The sequence below is a fragment of the Oratosquilla oratoria genome, chromosome 20 (genome assembly GCF_046742065.1).
Source record: "Oratosquilla oratoria isolate Oo_2021 chromosome 20, ASM4674206v1, whole genome shotgun sequence".
NCBI classification, from domain to species: Eukaryota; Metazoa; Arthropoda; class Malacostraca; order Stomatopoda; family Squillidae; genus Oratosquilla; species Oratosquilla oratoria.
Genome location: NC_134796.1, coordinates 41,438,077 through 41,464,230, shown reverse-complemented (window position 1 = coordinate 41,464,230; position 26,154 = coordinate 41,438,077). Strand labels below are relative to the sequence as shown.

The 26,154-nt window shown below is 38.0% G+C and overlaps 1 protein-coding gene across 1 annotated transcript in view; it reads left to right on the top strand.

Annotated features, from left to right (window-relative positions):
* The first annotated feature begins 3,470 nt into the window (after positions 1–3,470).
* Positions 3,471–26,154, top strand: part of LOC143036486 (U3 small nucleolar RNA-associated protein 6 homolog) — a 39,512-nt gene continuing 16,828 nt past the window's right edge. Inside the window, exons 1-16 of the mRNA XM_076203889.1 lie at positions 3,471–3,728; positions 6,382–6,508; positions 9,113–9,268; positions 9,362–9,532; positions 9,645–9,746; positions 9,848–9,984; positions 11,376–11,769; positions 12,873–13,073; positions 14,919–15,072; positions 15,416–15,601; positions 15,917–16,087; positions 17,203–17,354; positions 17,786–17,990; positions 19,280–19,445; positions 19,658–19,838; positions 19,939–20,082. Of these exons, the coding sequence (XP_076060004.1) occupies positions 3,637–3,728; positions 6,382–6,508; positions 9,113–9,268; positions 9,362–9,532; positions 9,645–9,746; positions 9,848–9,984; positions 11,376–11,769; positions 12,873–13,073; positions 14,919–15,072; positions 15,416–15,601; positions 15,917–16,087; positions 17,203–17,354; positions 17,786–17,990; positions 19,280–19,445; positions 19,658–19,838; positions 19,939–20,082 (2,739 nt within the window). The 5' untranslated portion in view covers positions 3,471–3,636. The remainder of the gene's footprint in view (positions 3,729–6,381; positions 6,509–9,112; positions 9,269–9,361; positions 9,533–9,644; positions 9,747–9,847; positions 9,985–11,375; positions 11,770–12,872; positions 13,074–14,918; positions 15,073–15,415; positions 15,602–15,916; positions 16,088–17,202; positions 17,355–17,785; positions 17,991–19,279; positions 19,446–19,657; positions 19,839–19,938; positions 20,083–26,154) is intronic.

The window sequence follows — 26,154 nt, the reverse complement described above, 5'->3', positions numbered from 1 at the left end:
AATGTTGCCACAAGTGCAAGACTTGTTTAAAACTTTTCACATTCATGCAGAGGAAGGACCCTTTGGAAGGAAATGGAGAGAAAAGAGAAAGCCTGTGGTCTTCATGGATACCAATGATAATGCAGGACTGAAAATCACCCCCATTTACATACCAATACCAAGGGCTTTTTCCCCCCTTAAAGGGAGGTAGCCAAAGTCAAAGGCATAAATCCACTCCCACCCATTTCATTACTCCACTCCCATTCACCATCCCTCTCCCTCTTTTCTTGGCTCCTCCTGGATGACATGGTATTCTTATTCCTGTATCTCGCCCTCTGCCCTGGGTCAGAATCAATGCAACAAGACGGCATATCCACAACAAGGCCTCTTCATTTAATCAATGACACCCCACCCCAGACTCCGTCCCCTCGTACAGAAAAAGAGAAGACAGGGAGAAATCCCTTTGAGCTGCATCAGAATATCATTCACATGTAGTCCCTAACCCCCATCCCACTCCCACTCCCATGCATCAAGGCATCATCCATAGACAACCATTCTCCACTCATCCCTATCTTCTGTCTTCTCCCTCAACAGTCTTCATCCTCTTTCCAAATGCACCTTTTATTCTATCCATCCATCTCATCCTTGGTTGGCCCCTCATGTTCACTCCTTCCACCTCTGCCTCCCACACTTTTATTAATCTTTCTTTACTCATTCTTTCCATGTGTCCGAACCATCCCAATGATCTTTCATCAACCCTATCTCCCAACTCCCTTTTTACTACTGCTGTGTTCCTCACCCTGTTTCTTACTCTATCCAGCCTAGTAAACCCTACCATACTTCTCAGACATTTCATCTCAAACACATTTAAACTCTTCCTCTTTTATGTTCTATGTTTTTGCCCCATACAGTGCTATTTGCACAATCACCCCTTCATACAATCTCCTTATAGCATCCATTCCCAAATGTCTATTTCTCATTACACTAATCCCCCCAAGGCATTTACTTGCTCTCTATCTATCACTCCCTTCCACTCTTCTCTCGGCTTCTTTTTGTACTCCTTTTTCTCATTTAAGCGATTTACTCTAAGCACCTCCCTACCTTCTGTCCTTTTCCTCTTTCTCCACGTATCCTCCACTTTCAATTTACCTTCCACTAAGAAATCTGATTTTCCCCCACTCTCCCCCCAAAGAATATGTGCATCCAAAACCCTAATCTTGTTATTACTATATAGTCCATTAAAGCCGTATCTACCACCCTTCCATCCACCACCCTCTCCCATGTGTACTTATGCTTGACATTTTTCCTGAACATTGTATTTGGTATAAACTCTCTAGACACATCTCTACTACAATTTTTTCTTGGCACTCTACACTTCCCAGTCACTCCATTTATTTGTTTGTCTCCTACTCTATCGTTGAGATTTCCCAATACCACCACATTGACATTTCTCCCTAAACCCTCTATGCACTCACTTAAATCTAAAAAGCCTCCCTTTCCTCTACACTCTAATCACTAATAAGCCCTTATGCATTTACAAAGACCTACCTCTCCCTTCCCAGTTTCACCTTCATGTTAACCTTGAAGAAACCTTCCATTCCACCACACGCTTACCTATCTCTTCACTTGCTAATATAGCCATACCTCTCCCTCGTCCTCTCTTCACCCCTGACACCCTCCCAACTACACTCCCAAACTCAAACTTGCCCCTCCCTTTCAACTTAGCTTCACTCAGCCCCAACACATCCATCTTTATTCTCACAAACATACTGCCTATCTCTTCCCTTTTACTCTCATCTGTACTATATCCACGCACATTAAAAAACCCAAACCTTAGGGTTTTGGTGGGAAAACTCTTCCCAAACCTTCATGCTTTTGCTTTTTTTTTTAAGAATGTCCCCTTTGGGGTTACAGAGAGTAGGATGCCTAGTCCTCTCCCCATCCTATTTTTGTCACCTTTTACAACACAAGTGGGGACACTGTGGCAGTATTCTTTTGCCCCTACCACAGGGTTCAATGAACAAGGAAATGAATACTCAGAGAAGTGGTACAGGACAGTATTAAGAGTTGGGGGACAGTCACAGTATAATAAAGTAGCATAATTTCTCTATGAATAGAGATTTCTTCTATCACAGACAAAATTATATGTGCTCTGGTCCATAGGGGTGCCCCATATAGACCCATATAGAATGTAGATTGATAGAAGCAAGTAAATGCCTTGGGGGGGATTAAAAAGTGTAATGAGAAATAGACATTTAGGAACAGATGCTAAGAGGAGACTATGAAGGGACGATTGTGCTGACAGCATTGTATGGGGCAGAAACATGGAACATAGAAAGGAAGAGTTTTAAAGGTGTTTGAGATGAAATGTCTGAGAAGTATGGTAGTGGCTACTAGGCTGGATAGAATGAGAAATGATTAGGAGAGTGTGGTGGAAAAAGTTGGGAGATAGGGTTGATGAAAGAGAATTGGGATGGTTTGGACACATGGAAAGAATAAATGAAGAATGATAAAAGTGTGGAATGAGTGGGCGACCAAAGATGAGATGGATGGATAGGATAAAAGGGGTGTTGAAAAAGAAGGGGGTGTATGTTAAGGAAGGAAGGGAGAAGACAAGATAGGAGTGAGTGGAGAATGGTTGTATGTAGATGATGCATGGAAGGGAGTGAGTGGGGGATGGGGATTCAGGAGTTATGTATGAATGATATTTTGACAGCCTGAAGGGATTTCTCCCTGTCTTCTCTTTTTATGCCTAAGGAAATGGAGAGAGTAGGTTGTTGATTAATGAAGCAGCCTTGCTGTGGTTGTGCTGTGTCTTGCTGCATTGCTTCTGACCCAGGGCAAAGGGCAAGATGAAGGGGTGACCCGTCATCCAGGAGGAGCCAAAGAAAGAGGGAGGGGGGTGGTAAATGGGAGTGGGTGGGGGATGAAATGGATGGGAATGATTTAATGCTTTTAACTTTGGTTACCTTGTAAAGGGGAAAAGACCTTGGTATATGTATGTATATCCATATGAAAGGTAGAGGGTACGTAGATTTTTTTTTGTGGTATGGCATATTTGTATACATTATTTTTCAAAAGGTAAGGATTTTTTGTGGGTGCTTTATGGATTTATAGAGAAGGTTTATGACAAGGTAGGGAGGTATTGCAGATGTACGGTATAGAGGGAAAACTAACAAGGGCTGTCAACAACTTTTATATAAGTAGAAGAGCTTGTGTTAGGTTTGGGCATTTTGATAGCGAGTGGTTCGAAGTATAGATGAGGCTGCGCCGGGGTTGTGTTGGTTGCCATGGACACCCGGTTGATTGATGCTGATTTACATGTGACTTCATATATCATTTCTTGACAAGTGAAATTGATATTTTATTTCCTCGCTTGGTCTTAATCTACGTGATTTGAGATCATCCTACTATCCCTACTTGATCAATTTTTTGTGAGGGATTATTAGTATAGATATTTTCATTATGAATATATTCTTTATCCCTCATAACTAAAGTAAACAACGAAGCAGTCGAATCAGAAAAGCATGGGTGAAGTGGGGAGAATTCCGCAGAGCATATGATTTTTGTTGTTTTAAACCAACATAGAGAGGTGATTTAACGATATATGATTTAGGAAGCAAAGTTCAGTCGTAACTGTAAGAAGAGCCAGTAACCATGGCAGAATTTGTTGAAGCAAGAGTTGAAGACACCATCCCAGAAATTGAAGAGATGGAGAGACTAGGTCTTATTTTTCCAGCAGAAATAAAGTAAATATAAGTACCGTGAAGGTTTTGTTAGGGATATAAAATTAATTATGTAGTTATGAATTTGACATGCTTTACAATACAGTGCACCTAATTCCGTGCTTGCATGAATGTGTAATTTTATCCACCGATTCTTATAGAATATAATTTTCAAGTAAATATTAATATATACACATACACATTTATGTATAATTATATGTATATATACTGGACACAACATATATCTTCAAGGACACTAATTACAGAAAGACAACAGACCAACATAACCATAAACAACAAGTAAAGAAGTGCACACCTAAACTAGCAATAGAAAATTAAATAAATATTCGTTTTGTAAATACGGTAATTTTTTTTAGAAGTGGACACCTACATGATATAGCTATAGAAAATTAGATATATTGTAAATGATAAATGATAGTACATCATATATGTTTTTCTTGGCTGAAATCAATTACAGAAAAAGTTGCTAAATGTGATACACTAATGAATAGAGACATGGTGACTGTTTGAGATGCTATCTTTGATATAATAGATGCAAAGGTCAAAGAGGTTAAAGTGCTTAGTGTGATGAATTTGCATAATGTAACCTAACCTGCAATTAGTAATGCAGGACCTGTAATTCTAGAGGTCATCAATGATCAGGGTCGTGGTGGTGAGGGATGTTGATGGCCAGTTTTGGCATCTGATTGGACTGCAGGTTGTAGTTTTATGGCTTGAAGAAAAGCATGAAGCTCAGCTTCGTATCACTGTCTTAAAAATATGTAGCGTGGTAACATCACTTAGAGTGGGAGAACACCTGGTACACAAGTGTCAATGACATTGACAGAATTGGACAGACAATAACATGGCATCTTGAACCTATTGTTGCATATGCGTTTAGTTATTTGCTTTTATTTTTATGATTATTATTATTATTTAATGGTGGAAATCACTAAAAGATAAAAATTGTAGTGGTATAGTAGCACTAACTGATGCCAGCAAGCTTCAAGATGCTGTTTTTGTTTTTGTTTATTGTGGAAGACAACCTAATGGAAGTCTAATAAATTGGTCTAGTCAAACCTAACCTAACCTCCTATGGGGTATGTATTTAGCATCCCTAAAGGTCATCAGGGTTGTCATTGTCAGGGTATGAAGTGATTATACGGGATTGATCAGATGACACAAATGTGGTGTATTGAAGCTTGCCTTGCAGCTACATTCAGTAATGTATTACTTTAGCAAGGTTTTTTTTGTTATTGATTTCTGCCAAGAAAAAGCAGATATTATATTGATTTGTTCTAATTTACCAAATTAATAGTTTGATTTATATTGATATATTGTGTAGGTGTTCACTTCCTTAATATTACCACAAAGAGATATAATGCAACAATTAAGGAAATTTCATTAAACGCAGCACCAGGTACAGATGGGTCTCACCCACAACTTTTGCGCAACTGCAGCCAGGAACTCGCCAAGCCAATCCAAAAGTTGTGGTCAAGCTCACCAGCCTCATGCAATATATCAATACTTCAACTGGCATCATAACACCATTACACAAAGATGGCAACTGAGGTCTGGCAAAACAATACAGACCAGTGACACTGACCTCCCACCTCATAAAAGCCTGCAAAAAAATGTTAGAAATAAGTTGAAAAACTTCCTAGAATTCAATGGACTTTTTAATAGGACAGAATGGTTTCAGAACCAGATCTCCATGTTTGTCATAGCTTGTGTAATATTACAAAGATATGCTTATGAATATCCAGGGCAATAATGATGTGGATACCATCTACCTGGACTTTGCTAAAACTTATGACAATGTCAACCATGGTATCTTGCTGTATAAGCTGCAGGACAAAGGTATAACAGGATCACTGGGAAAGTGAGTGAACAGTTTTCTGACAGCAAAAATGCAAAGGGTCTTAGTCCATAGGGAGCTCTCAAAGGTAGACAAATTCCAGAGTGGTTTGCCCCAGGGATCTATTCGTGAACCATTGCTCTTCATCCTACATGTTGGCGACATTTATAACAACTTGGAAAATGCTACTACTACTTCCTTTGCAGATGATGCAAAAATTCAGATGCAAATTAATTCTCCAGAAGACACCATCCTTCTACAAGGAAGGGTTGGTTGAGGGGAGTGTAATGGGTGGAAGTAGGCACATGCTTCTGATGTAAAAAACCCACCCACATAAGGAGGAAAAAGCTCTTGGTATATAAATAAATAGATAGAGATACATAGTGCCCAGGCCATGGATCTTTTCGAAGAGAGACTGAGGGCAACAGATTGATTGATTGATAATACCCCAAAATATGCAGTTTCCCCATATTTGTGGCTTTCTAGTAATTTATGGTAGTTGCTTACTTTGTATCACTGATTGTAAAATTTGACTGAATTTGGTTCATCATAATGAAGAGTGCATGCTGATCTCTTTCCATTAACTTCAGCTGTATTTCTTACACTTTTTCACACACAAAAACAGTCCCACACTAATACAACACATTCCAACAGTTCAAAGTTTCTACTTGGGGAGATCTGTGGGAAGGCTCAAGGACCATTGCGAGCCACGTTGAGGCTGTGGGTTTTCCACTTAGTGAAATTTGGAGCAACAGGTAATTAATTGATTAATTAATTCTGATAGATGTAACATGTTAATTTATACTCTTGACTTTTCAGAAAACTTGTCCAAAAGAGACGTGAGCATGAATACCAGCTAGCAAGGCGAACAAAGTGTCGGACGGATTTTGTCAACTATGTAGTATATGAAAAGAAGTTAATTGACTTGCTAAAAATTCGAAGAGAGGTATGTATATTGCTGTAAAATAGTAATGTATGTGCAGATTGCACCATATGATACTGATGTATTTTTTCTTATTTACACAATTGTTTTCTTATTTGTGACATTTTAAGTTTAGTTCAAGTCTTAGATATTGAAAGGATTACAAAGGCGGAGTATGCTGACAGGAGACCTTTTGGTCCATAACTAGATTGAATGCAAAAAAAAAAGTTAATAATGATAAATAGATAAATAAATAAATAAAGATATAATAATATAAATAATGATAAATATAATAGATTAATAAATGCATAGGTATAGTTAAATAATAAACAAAGAGGTAAATAGTAAATAATAATAGATGTGAATCAAGCAAATGATAATAAACAAACAGACAAATGATAACAAAATAAATAGTACAGAGAGTGATTTGCAGATATAGAGACATAGGAAGCATCAACAATACTTGAAAATTCGACATTCACAGGAGGCTATGTTCTTAAACCATCAAGAATATTGAGATTGACATGTATTATGATAGTGTTGACAATATAATTATGATAATAGTTGTTGCCTAAAGTACCAATAATTGGAAACCCACAGCTTCACAATGGCTGGCAAAAGTCTTTATATCTTCCCATAGATCTCTCAGGGAAAAAAATGATGGACTTTTATCTGTGATGAAAAATAAATTGATGCAGCCTGAAGGGATTTCTTCCTGTCTTCTCCATTTCTGCATGAGGGGACAGAGAGTGGGGGTCATTGATTTAATGAAGCAGCCTCGCTGTGGATATGCTGTGTCTTACGACACTGCTTCTGACTCAGGGCAGTGGGTGAGATGCAGGGATGACCCGTCATCCAGGAGTCAAGAAAAAAGCGATGGGGGTGGAGTGTGTGAGGATGGAATGGGTGGGAGTGGTTTTTATGCCTTTGTTTTTTGGTTACATCCCTTATATGGGGAAAAAAAGCCTTTAGTATATATATATGTATATCTGTATTGTATTAGTATAGAATTATCAGTGAAGAAAGCTTTCTGCTACTGGGTGACAGTATTAGGGGGAGGGGGCAGTCACTGGTTGTCAGGTCTTACGTGAACAGGTGAAGGAAATAAAAGCTCCTATTGTTGGTCCCTTGGCATTGAAGTATTAGGTTGTCATGGAGATGAATGAGATAGCTAGGTAATAACCAGAATAGAATAATAAGTACCCTTTGGTGTGGAATAGGTTTACATGACATACTAGTCTAAAGTTGTTTCTATTTTCTTCTTTGATTTTCCATGGTTAGTGTAGCTGATTATAGGCAAAAGGTATGTCAGTCTATATATTTTTTATGATGATGGGTTTAACATAAACTCTCTCCTACCGGAAGGCTAGGATGGTGCTCCTCACAGGAGACTTTGACATGTGTAATTTAATAAACCATGCCCTTGGTTCAACTTCACTATTGGCAGGATTCAAACCACCATCCTCTTGATATTCGCCGCAAGTAATGATGCCCTAACCTGCTCAGCCAGCGAGCTTCCATACATTTTTATATTGTCATGTAAATATATACATACGTACATACATATACCAAGGCTTTTTCCCCCTTACAAGGGAGGTAGCCAAAAAACAAAGGCATAAAAACCATTCCCACCCATTCCATCCCCAATACACTCCACTCCCATCCACCCTTTACCCTCCCTCTTATCTTTGCACCTCCTGGATGACGGGTCATCTGTGCATCTTGTCCACTCCCCTGGGTCAGAAGCAGTGTCACAAGACACAGCACATCCACAGCAAGGCCGCTTCATTAAATCGGCGAACCCCCCCTCTGTCCCCCCATGCAGAATTGCAATAAAATCTTAATGGTTAATCTATGTACCAAGGGTTTCTTTCCTCTTATAAAGGAGGTAACCCAAATAAAGGCATCCACCCATTCCCACCCATTCCACTCCCATTCCACTCCCATCCACCACCCTTGTTTCCCCACGTACTTCTTTGTGAATGAAGCGTCATCCCTGTCTCCTGCCCACTGCCTGGGTCAAAAACAATGCAGCAAGACACAGCACTTCCACAGCAGGGCTGCTTCACTTACATGACTACCCCTACCTCCTCAACTCCTCATTGGGAAAATACTTGAAGAGAAGACAGGGAAAAATCCCTTCAGGCTGTATAAAAAAAAAAAAAATTATCCATACACATCCAATGGGGAAATGAATATATCCAATATTCATATCACAAGACTACTATGTGCTAGTACCTAATGCTGGCCCCTTTGAAAGATTAATTCAAATAATGTTAAATGCTAGTTTATAATTTTGAATTTTGAGAGGGGGGGTCGCCGATTTAATGAAGCGGCCTTGCTGTGGATGTGCTGTGTCTTGCGACACTGCTTCTGACCCAGGGCAGTGGACAAGGTGCAGGGATGACCCGTCATTCAGGAGGTGCTAAGATATGAGGGAGGGTGGAGGGGTGTGGAGTGTATTCAGGGATGGAATGGGTGGGAATGATTTTATGCCTTTTTCTTTCTGGCTACCCCCCTTGTAAGGGGGAAAAAGCCTTGGTATATGTATGTATGTATAATTTTGAAGACATGCCATGTATTCACCTAGTAGCCAGTATATAATCATTATCATTTTCTTTTTAACAGAAAATTGGTATTCGTGAAAAAAGGAGGGAAATTGAGATTGCCATTGGTACAAGAGTTTTAAAACAACTAAGAACAATGACTAGACTTTGGCCGGGGCACTTAGATTTGTGGACAATGCGCATGGATTTTGCCAAATATATGGGGTGGAAAGAAGAGGTAAGTCATGTTTAAAAAAAAATCCATGTTTTATTGAATTTTGCAAAATTCAAAGGTCAATTTTTCTTATACCAAGTTCATGGTGCTTTGCAGGTATCTGTTGTTTATCCAGAAATGGTCCGGTTCCATGGTGACAAAGAAAGTGTATGGATCCTTTGGGCCCAGTGGGAGATAGAAGGAAGAAAGAATTATGACAAAGCAAGACAGATCTTGCTCACCCGTGCTCCAGAGTATCATCCAAAATCACAATCGTTAAGAAGAGAGGTACAAGATTGTTTCTATTTGATAGTTTTTAAATAATTATGATCTAAGTGTGATATCATTGATCAGATATATAATTTTCATGTTACAGAAGATAACTGTCGTATCATTTCAGCTTTTTCGACTTGAATTGCTGTTCTTAGAAAGTCTTCACATTAAAGCTAAAATGGATAACCTGGCAGGCCTGGAAGAAGTGGTGACCCAAAACAGAGAGAAGGTAATACTGTTTTTAAGGTACCTAGATAATATGAGTTTTTTGTTTCAGTATTTTCAAGTATTTAATGTTTTACAGAAATGTCATAGGATTTATTTTTTCAGGTTTTGAAATGTGCCATTCCAAGAGTGATATTTGAGGACTCTTTGGAGACATTTAAGAGCCCATCATTGTGTATGGAGATGTATCAAATAGCAAACAAATTTCAATTTGCACATGAGCTACGGGAACAAATCTTCAGGTAATACAATTTCGTACTTTCAACTCTGAAATTATTTTAATTTCGTGGTTCACAGTTTCGTAGTTTTACATTTCACTGAGAGCAGGGGTGGAAAAGGAGATGACAGATAGGGCTGATGAAAAAGTATAGGGATGTTTTGGACACATGGGAAAAATGAGTGAAGAATGATTAATTAAATAAATGTGGAAGGCAGAGGTGGATGGAGTGAACTTGAGGGGACGACCATGGATGAGATGGATGGATGGGGTGAAAGGGGCATTGAGCAAGAGGGGAATGTCTGTTGAGTAAGGAAATGAGAAGGCAGGAGATAGGGGTGAGGGGAGAATGGCTGTGTATAGATGATACTGTGATGCAAGGAAGGGAGGGGTGGGGGTAGGGAATGGTGCATGAATGATATTGTGATGTAGCCTGAAGGGATTTCTCCCCATGATCTCTCTTTCTGCATGAGGGGATGGAGAGGGGGGTTGCTGATTAAATGAAGCAGCATTGCTGTGGATGTAGTGTATCCTGCTACATTACTTCTCATCCAGGGCAGTAGGCAGGATAAAGGAATGACCTGTCAACCAGGAGGAGCTAAGATGAGAGGGAGGAAAGGGTGGTGGATGGGAGTGGGTGTGTGCCTTTTGACTTGGCTACCTCCCTTGTAAGGGGGAAAAAACCCTTGGTATATAGACAAACATTTTACATACATATACCAAGGTTTTTTCCTTACACGGGAGGTAGCCAAAAGAAAAAGGCATAAAATCATTCCCACCTATTCCATCCCTAAATACACTCCACTCCCCTCCACCATCTTATCTTAGCACCTCCTGGATGACGGGTCATCCCTACATCTTGTCCACTGCCCTGGGTCAGAGGCAGTGTCACAAGGCACAGCACATCCTCAGCAAGGCCGCTTCATTAAATCGGTGACCCCCCTCTCCGTCCCATAATAAAAGAAAAGAAAAGAAAAGAATATATATATATATATATATATATATATATATATATATATATATATATATATATATGTCTAAAAGTTCTGCATAATCTGAAACATGGAAGACTCCAACCAGAACTCTAGTAATTGGGTCTTTGAATGTATTTGGATGTGGTGGAACATGTTAGAAATAAAAAGGAAACAAGCCAGTAGCTGGGGTAATTGGAAAATACGGTATTCCTGGAAGGAACAAAAGTGGAGAGAAAATGTTAGATATGAATTGAAAGAGAACTAATGGTTGTGAATTTAGTGTTTAAAAATAATGATATACATAAGTATTCTTGGGTAGTTCAGAGTTGGGTATGCTTGTTCTCTGTTTCATATAAATAGAGTGACATGCATGAATAAATTTGTTTACCTTGAATTTTTTCATCTGTTGATTTATGTTAATAGTGCATTTTGTCAATTACAGAAACATGTGTAAAATGTTTCCTGATGAGGTGCATACCTGGAAATTAAAAGTTAGCAGAGTGGCTCAAGGTCTTAGTGTTGATGTTACAGTGGAAGAAAACAGTGATTCTGTAACAGAAGAAAGCACACAATTAGAAGGAATGAATGTTAAGACGGAAGCAGGAGACAAAACATCAGAGAAAGAGATGGTGCAAGATTTAAACTCGAATATTCTTGGTGAGGTCAAGGATGGAGAGAGTGAAGGAAATGTGCCTATTGAAGAAGGAATTTTGAAAATGGAGATAAAAAAAGAAAAGGAGAAAGAAACTGGTGAAGATTTACAGAATGTGACTGGCACTGTTAAATCTACAGATAATGAACACTTAGTGCCAAAAGAGCTTCTTCCTGGTGAGAAGGTAGGTATTTTTTGCATGTGTATCAGATTGAGAGGTAGGTTCCGAAAATCTTTATACTAGATGTTTTCCCCTTTATAAGGGAGGTAGCCACACCAATCCAGCATCCATTTATTTCCCTTTTATCTAAGCTCCCTCTTATCTTGGCACTGAACCGTCATCCAGGAAGTGCCAAGATAAGAGGGAGGGGAGTGGATGCATATATTTATGTTTCAGATTGAGAAATAGGTACCGAAAATCTTTATACCAGAGGATGTTTTCCTCTTTATAAGGGGGGTAGCCAGCCAAGAGATGCACTCATCCTACACCAATCCAGCATCCATTTATTTCCCTTTTATCTTAGCTCCTCATGAATGAAGGGCCATCTCTTCACCCAGCCCACAGCTTGGGTCAGAAGCAGTGCAGCAAGACACAGCACATCCAGAACTGGGCCTGACAGCATAAGTTGGGTTACCCCCACCATTTCATTTATATGGCAACCCTCCCTCCTTGTTCCCTCTCCTGAAAATAGAGAAGATGGGGAGAATTCTTTTGCGCTGTGTTGATTTATATTCCATTCACACCCATCTCTTACTTTCTCCCTTCCCAAGTCAAGAGATATTCTTATACCCAAAGCTCCCTTCACCTCCCATCTTATTCTCGGTCTTCCTCTCAAGTCCACTCCATCCACCTCTGTCTTCCATATTTTGTGGTTGTCTTCTTCATTCATTCTTTCAATGTGCATTTATTATTTTCTTTTCTTTATTTATTTTTCTTTATTTTCTTTTCTTTTTCTTTTATATATTTTTATTATTATTATTATTATTATTATTATTATTATTATTTTTTTTTTTTTTTTTTTTTTTTTTTTTTTTTTTTTTTTTTTAAGTATGATAAGAGGGAAACAGTGGATGGGAGTGGGTGTGTGCTGTGGTTGGCTATCTCCCTTGTAAGGGTTAAGAGACCCTTGATATATAGATAGTACTGAATAAAATCAACTTGCTTTACTAAAATGCTCAAACTCCTATGGTCGTTTTAGAAATCCATAAATTAGATTTTTTCCAATATTTTCAGTTTTCTTTAATATGTTAATTGATACAATAATGACCAGAAAATTCATGTTTCAGGTATCCCTGGTGATTGATACTCTTGAAAAAGCTTTGAATGCTCTGGATTCCAGTTTTGTGCCCACCTTTATAGAAGAATTGCTTTCTATCCTGAAGCAGTGTTGGGGCCACAAAGAAATTGTAAAAAACATTACAGAAAATCTTTTGAAAGTATTTGAATCACATAGCAAGGATCTAACACCTTTACATTTCTGTATTTGGGTAAGAAATCACTTTACATTTGATGAAACAATTAATGTATAGAGTAAAGGAAGCATGTGCCTGGTTGAAATGAAAGTGTTATGAGAAGTAGGTATTTGGGAGATGGATGCAGAGATGGTTATATGAAGTAGTGATTGTACGCACAACACAGTACGGACCAGACTTGGAATAAAAGGTAGTTAGAAAGGAATATGAGTGTTTTATAAGATAAAGTGTATGAAAATTATGATAAATGTTTCAAGAATGGATAGATTGGGGGATGTAGAGTGAGACTGAGAACTAGGATGGTAAGGGTGTTGGATAAGATAGATTGAAGAGTCCTAAGGTGATTTGGACATGGAAAGAATGAATGAGAGGGGCTGTGTATAGATGATACTGTTATGCAAGGAAAGGAGGAGCTGGGGATAGGGTGTTCTTTGTGCTTATGTGTTCATGATATTTTAATGCAGCCCTAAGGGATTTCTCCCCATCTTCTCTTGTTCTGCTTGAGGAGATGGAGAGGGAAAGTCGCCATTTAATTAAAGTGGCCTTGCTGTGGATGTACTCTGTCTTGCTACATTGCTTCTGACTCAGGAAAGTGGGTGGGATACAGGGATGATCCATCATCCATAAGGAGCTAAGATGAGGGGGAGGAAGGGGTGGTGGAGGGGAGTGGAATGGGTGGGAGTAGGTACATGCCTTTGACTTGGCTAACTCCCTTGTGAGGGGGGAAAAACAGTTAAATGAATCAGCCTTGCTGTGTGTTGCTGCATTGCTTCTGATCCAGGGCAGTGGGTGGGATGCAGAGATGACCTGTCATCCAGGAGGAGCCAAGAAAAGAGGGAGGGAGGGGTGGTGAATGTGAAGTGCTGTGTGTTGCTGCATTGCTTGTGATCCAGGGCAGTGGGCGAGATGGAGTATGTGGGGATGAAGTAGGTGGGAGTTGATATGCCTTTGACTATGGCTGCCTCTCCTGTAAGGGGGAAAAAGCCCTTGATATATGTATGTATGTATTATTTATCTGTTTATTTATTTATTATTATTTATTTATATGTGCTGTGTCTTGCGACATTGCTTCTGACCCAGGGCAGTGGACAAGATGCAGGGATGACCTGTCATCCAGGAGGTCCCAAGATAAGAGGGAGGGAAGAGGGTAGAGGAGAGTGAAGTATGTAGGGGATGGAATGGGTGGGAGTGGTTTCTATGCCATTGTTGTTTTTTTTGGCTACCTCCGGTGTAAGGGGGGGGAAAACCCTTTGGTATATGTATGTATGTATGTATAAAATGAGGGGTGTGACTGGAGATGGGATGGATGGATGAATGGGTGGGGAGGGCATTGAGCAGGAGAGAGATGTCTATTGAGGAAGGGAGGGAGAGAGCAGAAAATGGGGATGGCCGTGTGTGGATGGAAGAAAGTGGGTGGGGGATGGGGAGTGGTTGCATGTGGATGATGTTTTTACACGACTCGGAGGGATTTCTCCCAGCTCACCAGGGTGGGATCCAGGGATGACCTGTCATCTGGGAGGAGCTGGGATGAGTGGGAGTAAGGGGTGGTGGGTGGGAGTGGGATGAAATGGGTGGATGTGGAATTGTGCCTTTTGCCTTGGCTACCTCCTTTGTAGGGGGAGGGAGCCCTTGGTGTATATATGTGTAAATGGTTATTTTTTGTCTGTTTATTTATTATTATTTGTTTATTTATTATTCATCATCAATATACTTATTTTCTCTATTTATTTTCTTTTTTCTGTATCTGACCTAGCTATGGACCAAAAGGTCCCCTGTCAGCATGCTCTTCCTTTGTAATCCTTTGTAATGTATATGATATGTTTTTACATAATTTATATGATTCTCTTTGCTCTGTGTCAGGCTGCATTGCTGCAGTCGATGGGAAGACCAGTAAAAGAACAACAGGAGGTTCTTAGGAGTGCACTTACATTTCATAGTAATTGTCAGAGTATCAGACTTAAGTATTATCAACTTCATATTCTTGAGTCACCTTCAATAAAACATTTACTTAAGGGTGAGTAAAGGCCATATTTATACAGTAAAATCATGAGTTCTGTAATTTTGCAGTCTGAAAATATGTTTGTTTGATGTGACAGACATCTTTACATTAGTGATTATGTAGACATTATTATCTACTACTACTACTACTACTACCACTACTACCACCACCACCACATCACCACCACCACCACTGCTACTTCTACTATTACTACTACTACTACTACTACTACTGCTATTATTATTATACATGATTTTACATTCCAAATTCCATAAGAATGTAGTTTATGTTTCATCACATGTTTCAACTATTTCAAAGTTCAATAAACTACTTTGTACCTGCACTCACTTAATCACAGAGTACAAAAATGTGGCTGATGGACTCACAGGCGAAAATGCAACCAAGGCATGGATGGAGACACAGATGCAGATTGTAAAAGATAAATTCAAACTTAAATTCTTTGAAGAAAGCAATCAAAGTTTGGATGATGGAGTTGCAAAAATGAGTAGATTCAAGCATTTGGAATGGATAAATTTCAACAAAGGTATTGAAGATTTTGAAATTTTAAAAGGACTTTTGTGTTTATACTTGGTTCATGCTAGTGTATTTATTGTATGACAGGATTGCATATTATTGCCATTATTATTTAATGTGGATGTTGATGGTGTAGTGTGTGTATGTATATGTATATATATATAAGGAGAAAGGTGTGTTTTTTTTTTTTTTTTTTTTTTTTTTTTTTTTTTTTTTTTTTTTTTTTTTTTTTTTTATAATTTTTTTATTTTTTATATATAAAATTATATTTTTTTTTTTTTTTTTTTTTTGTTTTTTTTTTTTATGACTAATTTATATATTTTAGGTGTGTTGGAAGCCATTGAGTTATACAACAAACTCAAATTCTTGCCCCCATTTTCCCCATCCCTTCATTCTCATATGGTCCAGTTGTTGCTCAAACAAGATAAAGTGAATGTTGAACAAGTCAGGGACGTGTTTGAAACAGCAATTCAGCAATTTGGCTCAACTCATACAGGTAATGAATATGTTTAATTAGACATGCTTTAAAAGGTATGGTTATATATAAATGATATTTTGACACAGGCTGAAGAGATTTCTCCCCATCTTCTCTATTTTTCTTGTGAGGGGAGGGAGAGAGGGGTTGCTGAGTAAGTTAAGCGGCCTTGCTCTGAATGTACTGTGTCTTGCTGCATTGCTTCTGACCCAGGGCAGTGGGCAGGAGACAGGGATGATGCCTTCATCCATGAGGAGCTAAGATGAGAGTGGGCGTGGGTGCATTCCCTTTGATTTGGCTACCTCCCTTGTAAGGGAGAAAAAGTCCTTGGTATAGGGATGGACGGAGAGATATGCTTTGATTTAATGTATTTGATATTCCTGGATGTAGTTTTAGATGTCTAATTGAACAAGTAAAGAGTTTATATATTGTTTTGACATATATATATATATATATATCATACAATCCATGACCGTCGCGCAGAGGATTCGAACCACCGCCTATAGACTCAAGAGAGTCCACAGCACCCGCCTTTAACCACTCGACCACAGATCGTCTGTGGTCGAGTGGTTAAAGGCGGGTGCTGTGGACTCTCTTGAGTCTATAGGCGGTGGTTCGAATCCTCTGCGCGACGGTCATGGATTGTATGATTGATGTCGCTGTCCACTAGCGAATTATTCAAATATATATATATATATATATATATACATATATATATATATACACATATATATATATATATATATATATATATATATATATATAAGGAACAAAGGTGCTCTATTGAGGGATTTAGAATCCCTGGGAAGGATAATGATTGAATGTCTTAATTGCTGTGTGCACAGCATCAGGTATAGTTTTTGGATGCCTTTAGTCGAAAGACAAGTTTCTTCCACCTCTTCATATAAGGAAAGCTGACAACCAGTGACTGCTTTCCTCCTGCTGTTCTAAGCAGGTCACATAAAAACAGTCCCAAAATAACATAACACAGACAACAACAGTCTTGTGTTTCCTCCTAGGGACATATATGGGAGGGCCTGGGAACCATTTCCAGCCACTGTGCTGCTGCAGGTGTCCGGTTAATGAAACTCAAGGCAACCGTTATTATTATCTTTATGTTTCAATTTTGGTTCCAGGACTTTGGTTAAGTTACATTGAATTTGAGAGACAGTTTGGAGATCAGTTAAAAGTGGGCCCACTGTATTCCCGGGCAAAGGTAGAACTTGAGGACAAACTGATGCATGACTTTGTGGAACTCAATCAAGCTTTGAAAGAAATTGCTGGAAAGGTAAGGAACTTTGCATATATTTTTGGCTATACAAGTTTTTACAATTGCAAAAACAGTTGGAATTTATTTGGACTTCTCTTTTTTTAACACAGGACCTCCATTTGTTTTCAAAATTTCAGAACTACCCTCTTTCCTCTTTCCCCATCTGGGGTATTGGCTGCATGTTATTGTGATGTCAAAATTGCTCAGTAGCATGTAGCTGATACTTAGGGTCTATATGTGGCACCCATATGGACCAGAGTCCTACATAATTTTGTCTGTGATAGGAAATCTCTATTCATAGAGAAATGATGCTTCCGTATTATACTGTGACTGTCCCTCTGTTATGCTCTCCCTTCACTCTTAATACTGTCCTGGGTATTCATTAAAGAATGGTGTGTTGTATGTTAATGTATATATATTTTCATAATATATGTATAATAATGTTTCAGGGAAAGAAGCCTGTGCCCATTGAAAGTATTCTTGTTATGGATGATAAGGAAAATGACCAAGAAAACATAGAAAGCACATTTATGTTAGGAGAAAATCTGGTCACCATCTTTTCAGAAGAGGAAAACACCCTGTTGCATTCGGATGAAAAAGCAAGGAAGATGTTCTTCAACACTATAAGTGATACAGAAGGGTCTTTGAAAAATGGCAAGTTCTTCACAAGGTTTCTTTTGATCTTTCTTCTGTTTTTCTTTCCTGCGTCCTTGTTACTTCTTCTGTCACCTTGTTTGTATACAAGGAACACCATCAATCTTATCAAGACTCCATGGTTAATTTTTTACTCTAAGCTCTTCTCTAATTACCAGTATCACTTTATCTCTCTCTCTCTAGAAACAAGGGTCTCAATAGTAAGATACAATAGAGGAGAAATGTAAGAACAGTTGAATTACCTGAACTGTCTGTCAGAGATGTAAGGAGTTGATATAAATCGATGGTTGTTGTGATGGAGGAGAATCGCCATGAGTCCATTCACAAATGATTTCCTAAGTGAGAATGGTTGAAGCAGGTAGTCTAGTACAGTACTTCTCAAACTATCTGATGTGGCGGACCAACATTATTATTATTATTATTAATTATATTATTATTATTTTATTTATTTATATATATATATATATATATATATATATATATATATATATATATATATATATATATATATATATATATATATATTTATATATATATATATTTTTTATCAATGTGCCATGTACTGGTAATATTTCTTACATACATATATATGTATGTAAGAAATATTACCAGTACATGGTAATATTTCTTAGTAATATTAATTTATACTGGAAACGATATATATAATGAATATAATAAAAGTTCACAATTTTTTTATCTTCTCTTTATTTTGTAAACAGTACAATATCAAAACATACAACAAAAAAAAAAAAAAATAACCAGCAGTTTATTAACACAAAAATAAACCTTACATAACCATAATCTTTTCTAGTGTGAAAGATGAGCCTGCTTCTTTGTCATTTTATCCAGTCATGATTCAATTGAGGACAGTGCCACTTGCAATGAAGAATGAATATCCAAATTATTCCTTAGATTCTACCAACTCTTCAAGTGATTCCTTAGCATGGCCTGGACACTCAGAGCTGTGTACCGGTAGCTGATGGTTTGCATACTGGCACTGGTCTGCAGACCACCACTTTGAGTAGCACAGGTCTAGTAGATATTATGACCCTTCGCCCATAAGATACAGATATGGGAAGGAGCAATCGATAAATCTGTTGCCCCATGTCTTTCTTGTAAAAGACTTATGGACCTCATGTAACTGGTATTAACCTTATAGGAAGGGGCATTAAATAGGCTTTAATGTGGGTGGGTGTTTTAACTTGGTCTTCAGTCCTAACAAGACATTATATCCCACAGTTCAGAACTTAGATTTTTGTTACTGAACGATAATTCTATTTTTGGTACAGAACATAAAAAACAAGCACCAGAAGATGGAGATGTCTGGAGACCAACTCTGAAAAGTTTGTGTGGTCAAGATGTATGGTTTAACATCAGAAATGTCACAGTTCCAGCAGATGGGGAGACATTAGACACAGTATTGCAAAAGAAGAACAGGAAGAAGTTTACTAATAGGTGAGTTGGGTAAGGAATGATAAAGGAATAGTAATAGGTGTGGTGTGGGTATGTGTTTTGAGTTGGCTACCCCCTTTGTGAGGGGGAGAAGGCTCTTTGATATCTATGTATATATAACTTAGATGATCCTAGCACATTCTGTAGTGTACATCTAGATATAACTATTTCTTGAGCTAGATTATTTGTAAAGAATTTTAATTATCTCCAAACAGTAATGAAGCCACAGATAAACTTCAGTGTGACAGCCTAAAATACAAATCTCTTGAAGAGAAGGACCAAGAAGAAGTTCAAGACATCCTAAAGAAGTCTGCAATCCTTCAACCTGACTTTATGAACAAAACCAGGGTAGATCCGTATTTTGTTGGCAAGAAGAAAGCAAAAAAAGATATGCAGGTTAGAATTTTTATTGTTCATCATACACATAGTTGTATACATCTTACTCAACAAAGAATACCATTGGTCATTGTATTTATGACATGATTGATTTTAATAGAAACAGCGTGAGATGACAAAGGGCCCTGGTTGGTTTGATATGAAGGCACCGGAGCTGACTGAAGAAGTGAAACGTGACCTTGAGATCTTACAAATGCGATCTGTTCTTGATCCAACTCGACATTATAAGAACAGCGACATGAAGGTAAGTTTCCCATAAGTATTGTAGAACATTTTATTTAAATTTTATAGTGATTTTTACAATTATTTTGCATTTTGGCTACTACTTTTCTTTGTTGTAGCAAAAATATATAATGTGCATACAGTTAGTTAATAGAATGGTATGGCAAGGAATGCATAAAAAAAATGTAAGTAAAAAATTAAAGATTTTGGTAAAAAAAAAAAAGTGAAAGAAGGATGTGAAAATTACTTTGGAAAATTTCATGTTTAGTGCAAGTTGGGAATGGCAGATAACAATCTTACAAATGGGAGGGGTGAAAATAAACATACACACATATACCAAAGGCTTTTTCCCCCTTATAAGGGAGGTAGCCAAAAAACAAAGCCACAAAAAATGTAAAAACCAGCTTAAAATGTAAGCATAAAGGGCCCATGTTTGCAGGTTAGTCACAGGGGATTGTTGTTAGCTGTCAGTTTGCTAACGGCGTCATCAGAATACGATACTGTAGTTGTGGAGGAATGTCTGCCTGTTAGAGTGGTTAATAAATGGAATAGACTTAGTTACCATGTAGTGAGTGCTGAAACTATTGGTTATTTAAAGAGATGGTTAGATCACTTTATGGATGGGGATGATTGGTGGTAATGGGCACAGAACTGCCTAGTGTAGGCCTTATGGTCTCTTGCAGTTCTAATTCACATATGATGGCAACAGTAATCTGTTCAGGTGAACTTTTGACTCTTCTCTTTAGTATAGTGTCCTTCTTCCTTGACCATTTACTCGAAAAAGTCAAAGAGGAAGGATATGATAAGCCTAGTGAGTTGGCAAGGGGTTTCCTTTAGCTTAATAAAAATTAACAGAGGAGAGTAAAAAAAATTGGGACCACCCTGAATAGATGAAACAGTTTCAAGGTTGTAGAAAGGTATACAAGACCAACTTTTCATGGTAAATGGGCAAAACACATGTGGTTTAAAAAGTACACAAAGCTCCAATGTAGTGGACCTGAAAAGGCATTAAAAGTAATAGGTGACTCAGAGTAGAGTAAGGAACAAAGGGAGTTAATGATTTTTTTTTTTTTTTTTCTCCATCCCCTTGTACATGTGGACATAATACATATAACATAGTGGATACAAGGGGCTTTATAACATTTAAGGGACTCAAGGAAAGTTTATGGGCATGCATACATAGAAGAAACATTTTTTTTAGATTATGATGCTTTATGTGGTTACTTAATACATACAAGTTTATGTCTGTTTATTACACATGTAGACAGAAAGACTATATATGAGAGGTAGATGCACGGTTTTTGGATAGGGGCATTTTAGTAAATGAGGGAAATATTAAATGGTGATATAGGTGTAACAATTTGATTTGTGGATGATACATTTTAATCTGGGAAATAAATGAATATGCTGTTGATTAGAAATTGAAGTGAGTTTTAGAACTGGATATTGAGAGTGAAAGTAGTTGTTGTTGGTTAGCCCACACTGGATTTAAGGAGGAACTCAGTCTTCTTAGGACCTAGCCAGAGATCCTCCACCCGAAGTATAGCATTACACACAGAGACATTTACAGAATCATGAAAGGCAAGGAAGTCCTTGACAGAAAAGACTAGTTAAAGTGGGATAAAAGAAAAACAAGATGACATGAAAAACTCAAAAAAGAAAGTTATAGAAGAGATCTGGAAAAAAAAAAAATTGACAGAGTGGTGGATGTCTGGAACAAATTAGATGAAACAATAGTGTGTGCAAACACCATACAAGAATTTAAGAACAAACTAGATGCTGAGAGATACAAAGACAGGTCACCATGAGCATAGCTCCCCTTCCCATATAATACAACTAGGTAAATACAACCACATACACTCGAGCTTTGAGCTCTCATCCAAGAGGGTAATAATTGTCAATCATGAGTCCAATATGTGATCCAAGACAATGATGAAGCACAAGCACATATGGAAGAGAAATGGAATATACTAAAAGAAATTTATAATGAGGGTGTGATCAAATATGTTCCACAACAAAAGCAAGAAAGAATATACATAAAGAACTGGTACAACAAAAAATGTAGTGAAGCCAAAGATAAAAGAGACCAAGCCTGGAAAAAATGGAAAAAAGACAAAAAAAGACCAAATGGCAAACATACATCAAACTAAGAAACAATTATGTAAAAATACGCTGAGAAGAAAAGAGAAATTATGAAAAGGAAATAAGAGAGAAATGCAAGGAACAACGAAAACTATTTTATAGATATGTGAACAGTAAACTAAAAAACAAACAAGAAATAGAAAAGCTGTACCAAGGAAGTCATGAATACACAGAAGAACAAGAAATGGCAGAAGTTATGAGCAACCACTTCAAATCAGTATTCACAATTGAGAACACACCTAACTGTGAGGGAATAGAGAAACAGAACATCCCCTCCCCCAACGAAGGAAATAACTGTAAAAAAGAAGGAAATCAGTGACCAAATAAAATACCTTGATGTTAGAAAATCGCATGGTCTGGATGGAATTGCAAATTGGATACTGAAGGAATGCATAGAGGAATTGACAGATAGAATACACACTATAATCAAATGCTCGCTCAAAGAAGGAAGGGTACCACAAGACTGGAAAAATGCAAACATTGTACCAATATATAAAGGAGGAAACAATAAAAATCCAACTAACTATAGACCAGTCTCCCTAACAAGCACAGTAGTTAAAATATGTGAAAAAGTGATCAAAAGTAGATGGGTTAAACACCTGGAAGAAAAATCTATACTAAACCCAAGCCAATTTGGATTTAGACAAGGAAGATCATGTACAACAAACTTAATCTGCTTCTACTCGAGACTAATAGATATAATAGATGAGAAGGATGAATGGGCAGACTGTGCCTATCTAGACCTACAAAAGGTATTTGACAAAGTACCACACAAGAAATTAATAAGGAAATTAGAATCAATAGGTGGCATTGCAGGTAATTTATTAGAATGGATTGAAGATTTCCTGACTGGGAGAAAAATGAGGGTAGTAATTAGAGAATACTTGAAATAGGAAGAAATGATAAGTGGTGTTCCACAAGGATCAGTGCTGGCTCCAATCATGTTTGCCATATACATAAATGACATGGATGAAGGAGTCGAATGTTATATTAATTTCTTCGCAGATGAAGCAAAACTATTAAAGTAAGAACAGAGGAGGACTGTGATTCATTACAATCAGACCTGGACAAAATCTGGAAATGGACTCAAAAAGTGGGAAGTGAACTTCGAAATCAAGAAGTGTAGCATAATGTAGTTTGGAAAAACCAAAACAGAATTTAAAAAAATTACAAAATTGGTTAAGAAGAAATAAAAAAGTGCACTCAGAAAGGGACCTTGGAGTAATAATCAGCAAAGACATGACACCGGATAAACATATAAACAAAATAGTCGGTGAAACCTACAACCTATTAACCCCTTCCATACGGTGCCGCACACGTAGGCGTCATGAGGAGCAAGTGGATATGCAAGGCTGCCATATCAGCATCTTGATTATATTTATTGTAGTCGCCCCTGCGTTTTGACATTCTCTATAAACTGCCCTTAATCACATTCTCTATGGTTTTCAAAATTCACGGGTGAAAGAGAGAACGATCGATATAAGCAGTGACTATATTTTATGATGCGAGTATTGTTATGACACGTCGTACGGCTGGCATTGGCTGCTGCCCGCGAGATTTAAGGCCCGTACTGAAGAGGTTAAGGGCAATGAAAGTGGCATTTGACTACTTGGATGAAGAAATTATTTAAAAAATATTAGTTACATTGATTAGACCAAAACTGGAATATGCAGCGACACTATGGACACCCAGTACTAAAAAGAATATAAGGAAACTAGAAAGAATACAGAGAGCAACAACAAAGTTGGCACCAGCTCTTTCCAAATTAACATACAAAGATTATCGAAATTGGAACTACCGACACTAGAGCAGAGAAGATAAAGGGGTGATCTACTGACTATGTTTAGAATCATGAAAGGAATGGAAATCCTTGACAGGAATGATTTACTAAAAAATGATAGGAGACCTTTTGGTCCATAACTAGGTCAGATGCAGAAAAAAAATTATGATATTTAATGTCACCCCCCCCCCCCCCTCTATGGGGAGGGTAAGATGGTGCCCCTCACAGAGGGCTCCGTAGCATGGAACTCGGTGAACCACGCCCTTGGTTCAACTTTGCCATTACTCTTGATGTAGGCTTCTCACCTTATCAGTGACAAAATACTAATACAGGGACCAGTGACCAGTGACATGTTCTTGCCAGTGGTGGTCCTTCAAGAAGGACATGAGAGAGAATCCCTTTCCTGCCACACATTTTCAAAACCTGTCACTCGCCCTCACCATCTTGAGGTGCAGCCCTAATGGGCTGACACTCGGCCTTAGGACTGGGCCCCCAAGATCTCTCTTTATCACCTTTTTACAGTAAGTGACTGCTTCCCGCACTACTAAGTCAGTAACCAACACAGACAACTCTCCAAAGTCTCTTCCTTGAGAAAGCTGTGGGGGAGGCTCAAGTATCATTGCCAGTAACTGTGGTGTTTTGATCTTCCTGCCAGTGAAACTCAAGCAACAATTATTTTTATTCTCGTCATCTTCAAACACCTTCATCCCCCTCGCCTCCATCTCTAGATGCAACCCTCAGGGGCTGGCACAGTCTCTAGACTGGACTCAGGATTTGTCATCTTCAACTGTATTTCCTTCACATTTTTTCTTAAGGAAAGCTGACAACTGGCAAATACTCTCCTCATCTTACTACGTTAAACCAGTGACAGCAAAACACAGATAACAGTCAAAATTTTCTTAGACCTGAGGACTGTTACCAGCCACTGCAAGGCTGTGAATTTCCAGTCAGATAAACTTGAGGCTACACTTAATAAATACACATACAACAAAGGTAAGAATTATTGTGGAGAGATGATATTGGAGATGTGTCTAGAAATGGAGTTGATGAAAGCAGTTTTTAATAAGAGAGCCACAGGGTAGTAAAAGGAAGGGTAGTGCATAGAACATTAATGGATTATGTAGTAGTAAACAAACAGAGGATCGGAAGAGTTCTGGATGTTCATGTTTTTAGGGGAGCTATTTGGAGATTGTCAGAAAATATTTTGGTAGAAGGGAAATTAAGAATAGAGGAAAAGGAAGGTAGAGAAGTGCTGAGAGTATACAATTGAATGAAAAGGAAAAATAGAATACCAAGAGAAGTTGAAAGAAATGTAGGAAGTAGTAAGGGATAAAGGGTAAGTAGGGATAGAAGAAGAGTATGTTTTAAGAGGAATGTGATAAAATGCTTAGAGATGGTATGTGGGACGAGGAAGATAGGGAACAGAAGAGGTAGCAAATGGTGAGATGAAGGGGTGAAGATGGTAGTGGAAGCATACGGGGATTGGTTGAGAAATATACACAGGTAGTTCTCGATATATGCGACTTCGATATATGCGAATTCGCGTATATGCGATTCAAGAATTTGCACCACTTTTCGATATGTGCGGGGATATATTCGAAGATATGCGATTTGACCTAAAAAAAAAAAAAAAAAATAGTCGCGGCCGATTATTTTTTTCAAAATACCTATTATATATTTGAAGTTGGTGCGCATAAAGCCGTGTGGTAACACTGGCTGCATCAGCTAGGTAGAGCTGGCATCACTGTGGCGTTATCACAACAACAACACCGGCAGCTGTACAGACGGCATCGTCTTAGGCATCCTTCCTGTTTCATAGGCCAAACCATTGTCTTTCTGCAGGTAATTAAGCTTTTTTGATACACAAATTAATTATTTTTTTCACAAACAAATTAATTTTTGATACTTATTACTGCCCCAATTAATTTCGTCAATTTTCACTCTCTGCAAGAATTATCGTTTATTCTCCGCACTGGATAAACTCTAAGCAGTAAGCCTGCCTGTGTATCTCCAGAGCACATCAACAGTCAGTTTAAGCGTAGCAAGCAGTCTGAAATGTGAATTGTAAACAGACTGATTTTTCAAACAGCTGAAGAAAATACGCTTGGCGAAATAAGTGATGTTTACGGTAGCGTCTTTTCCCGAGGTTAATACTTACATGTCAGAGTGTTA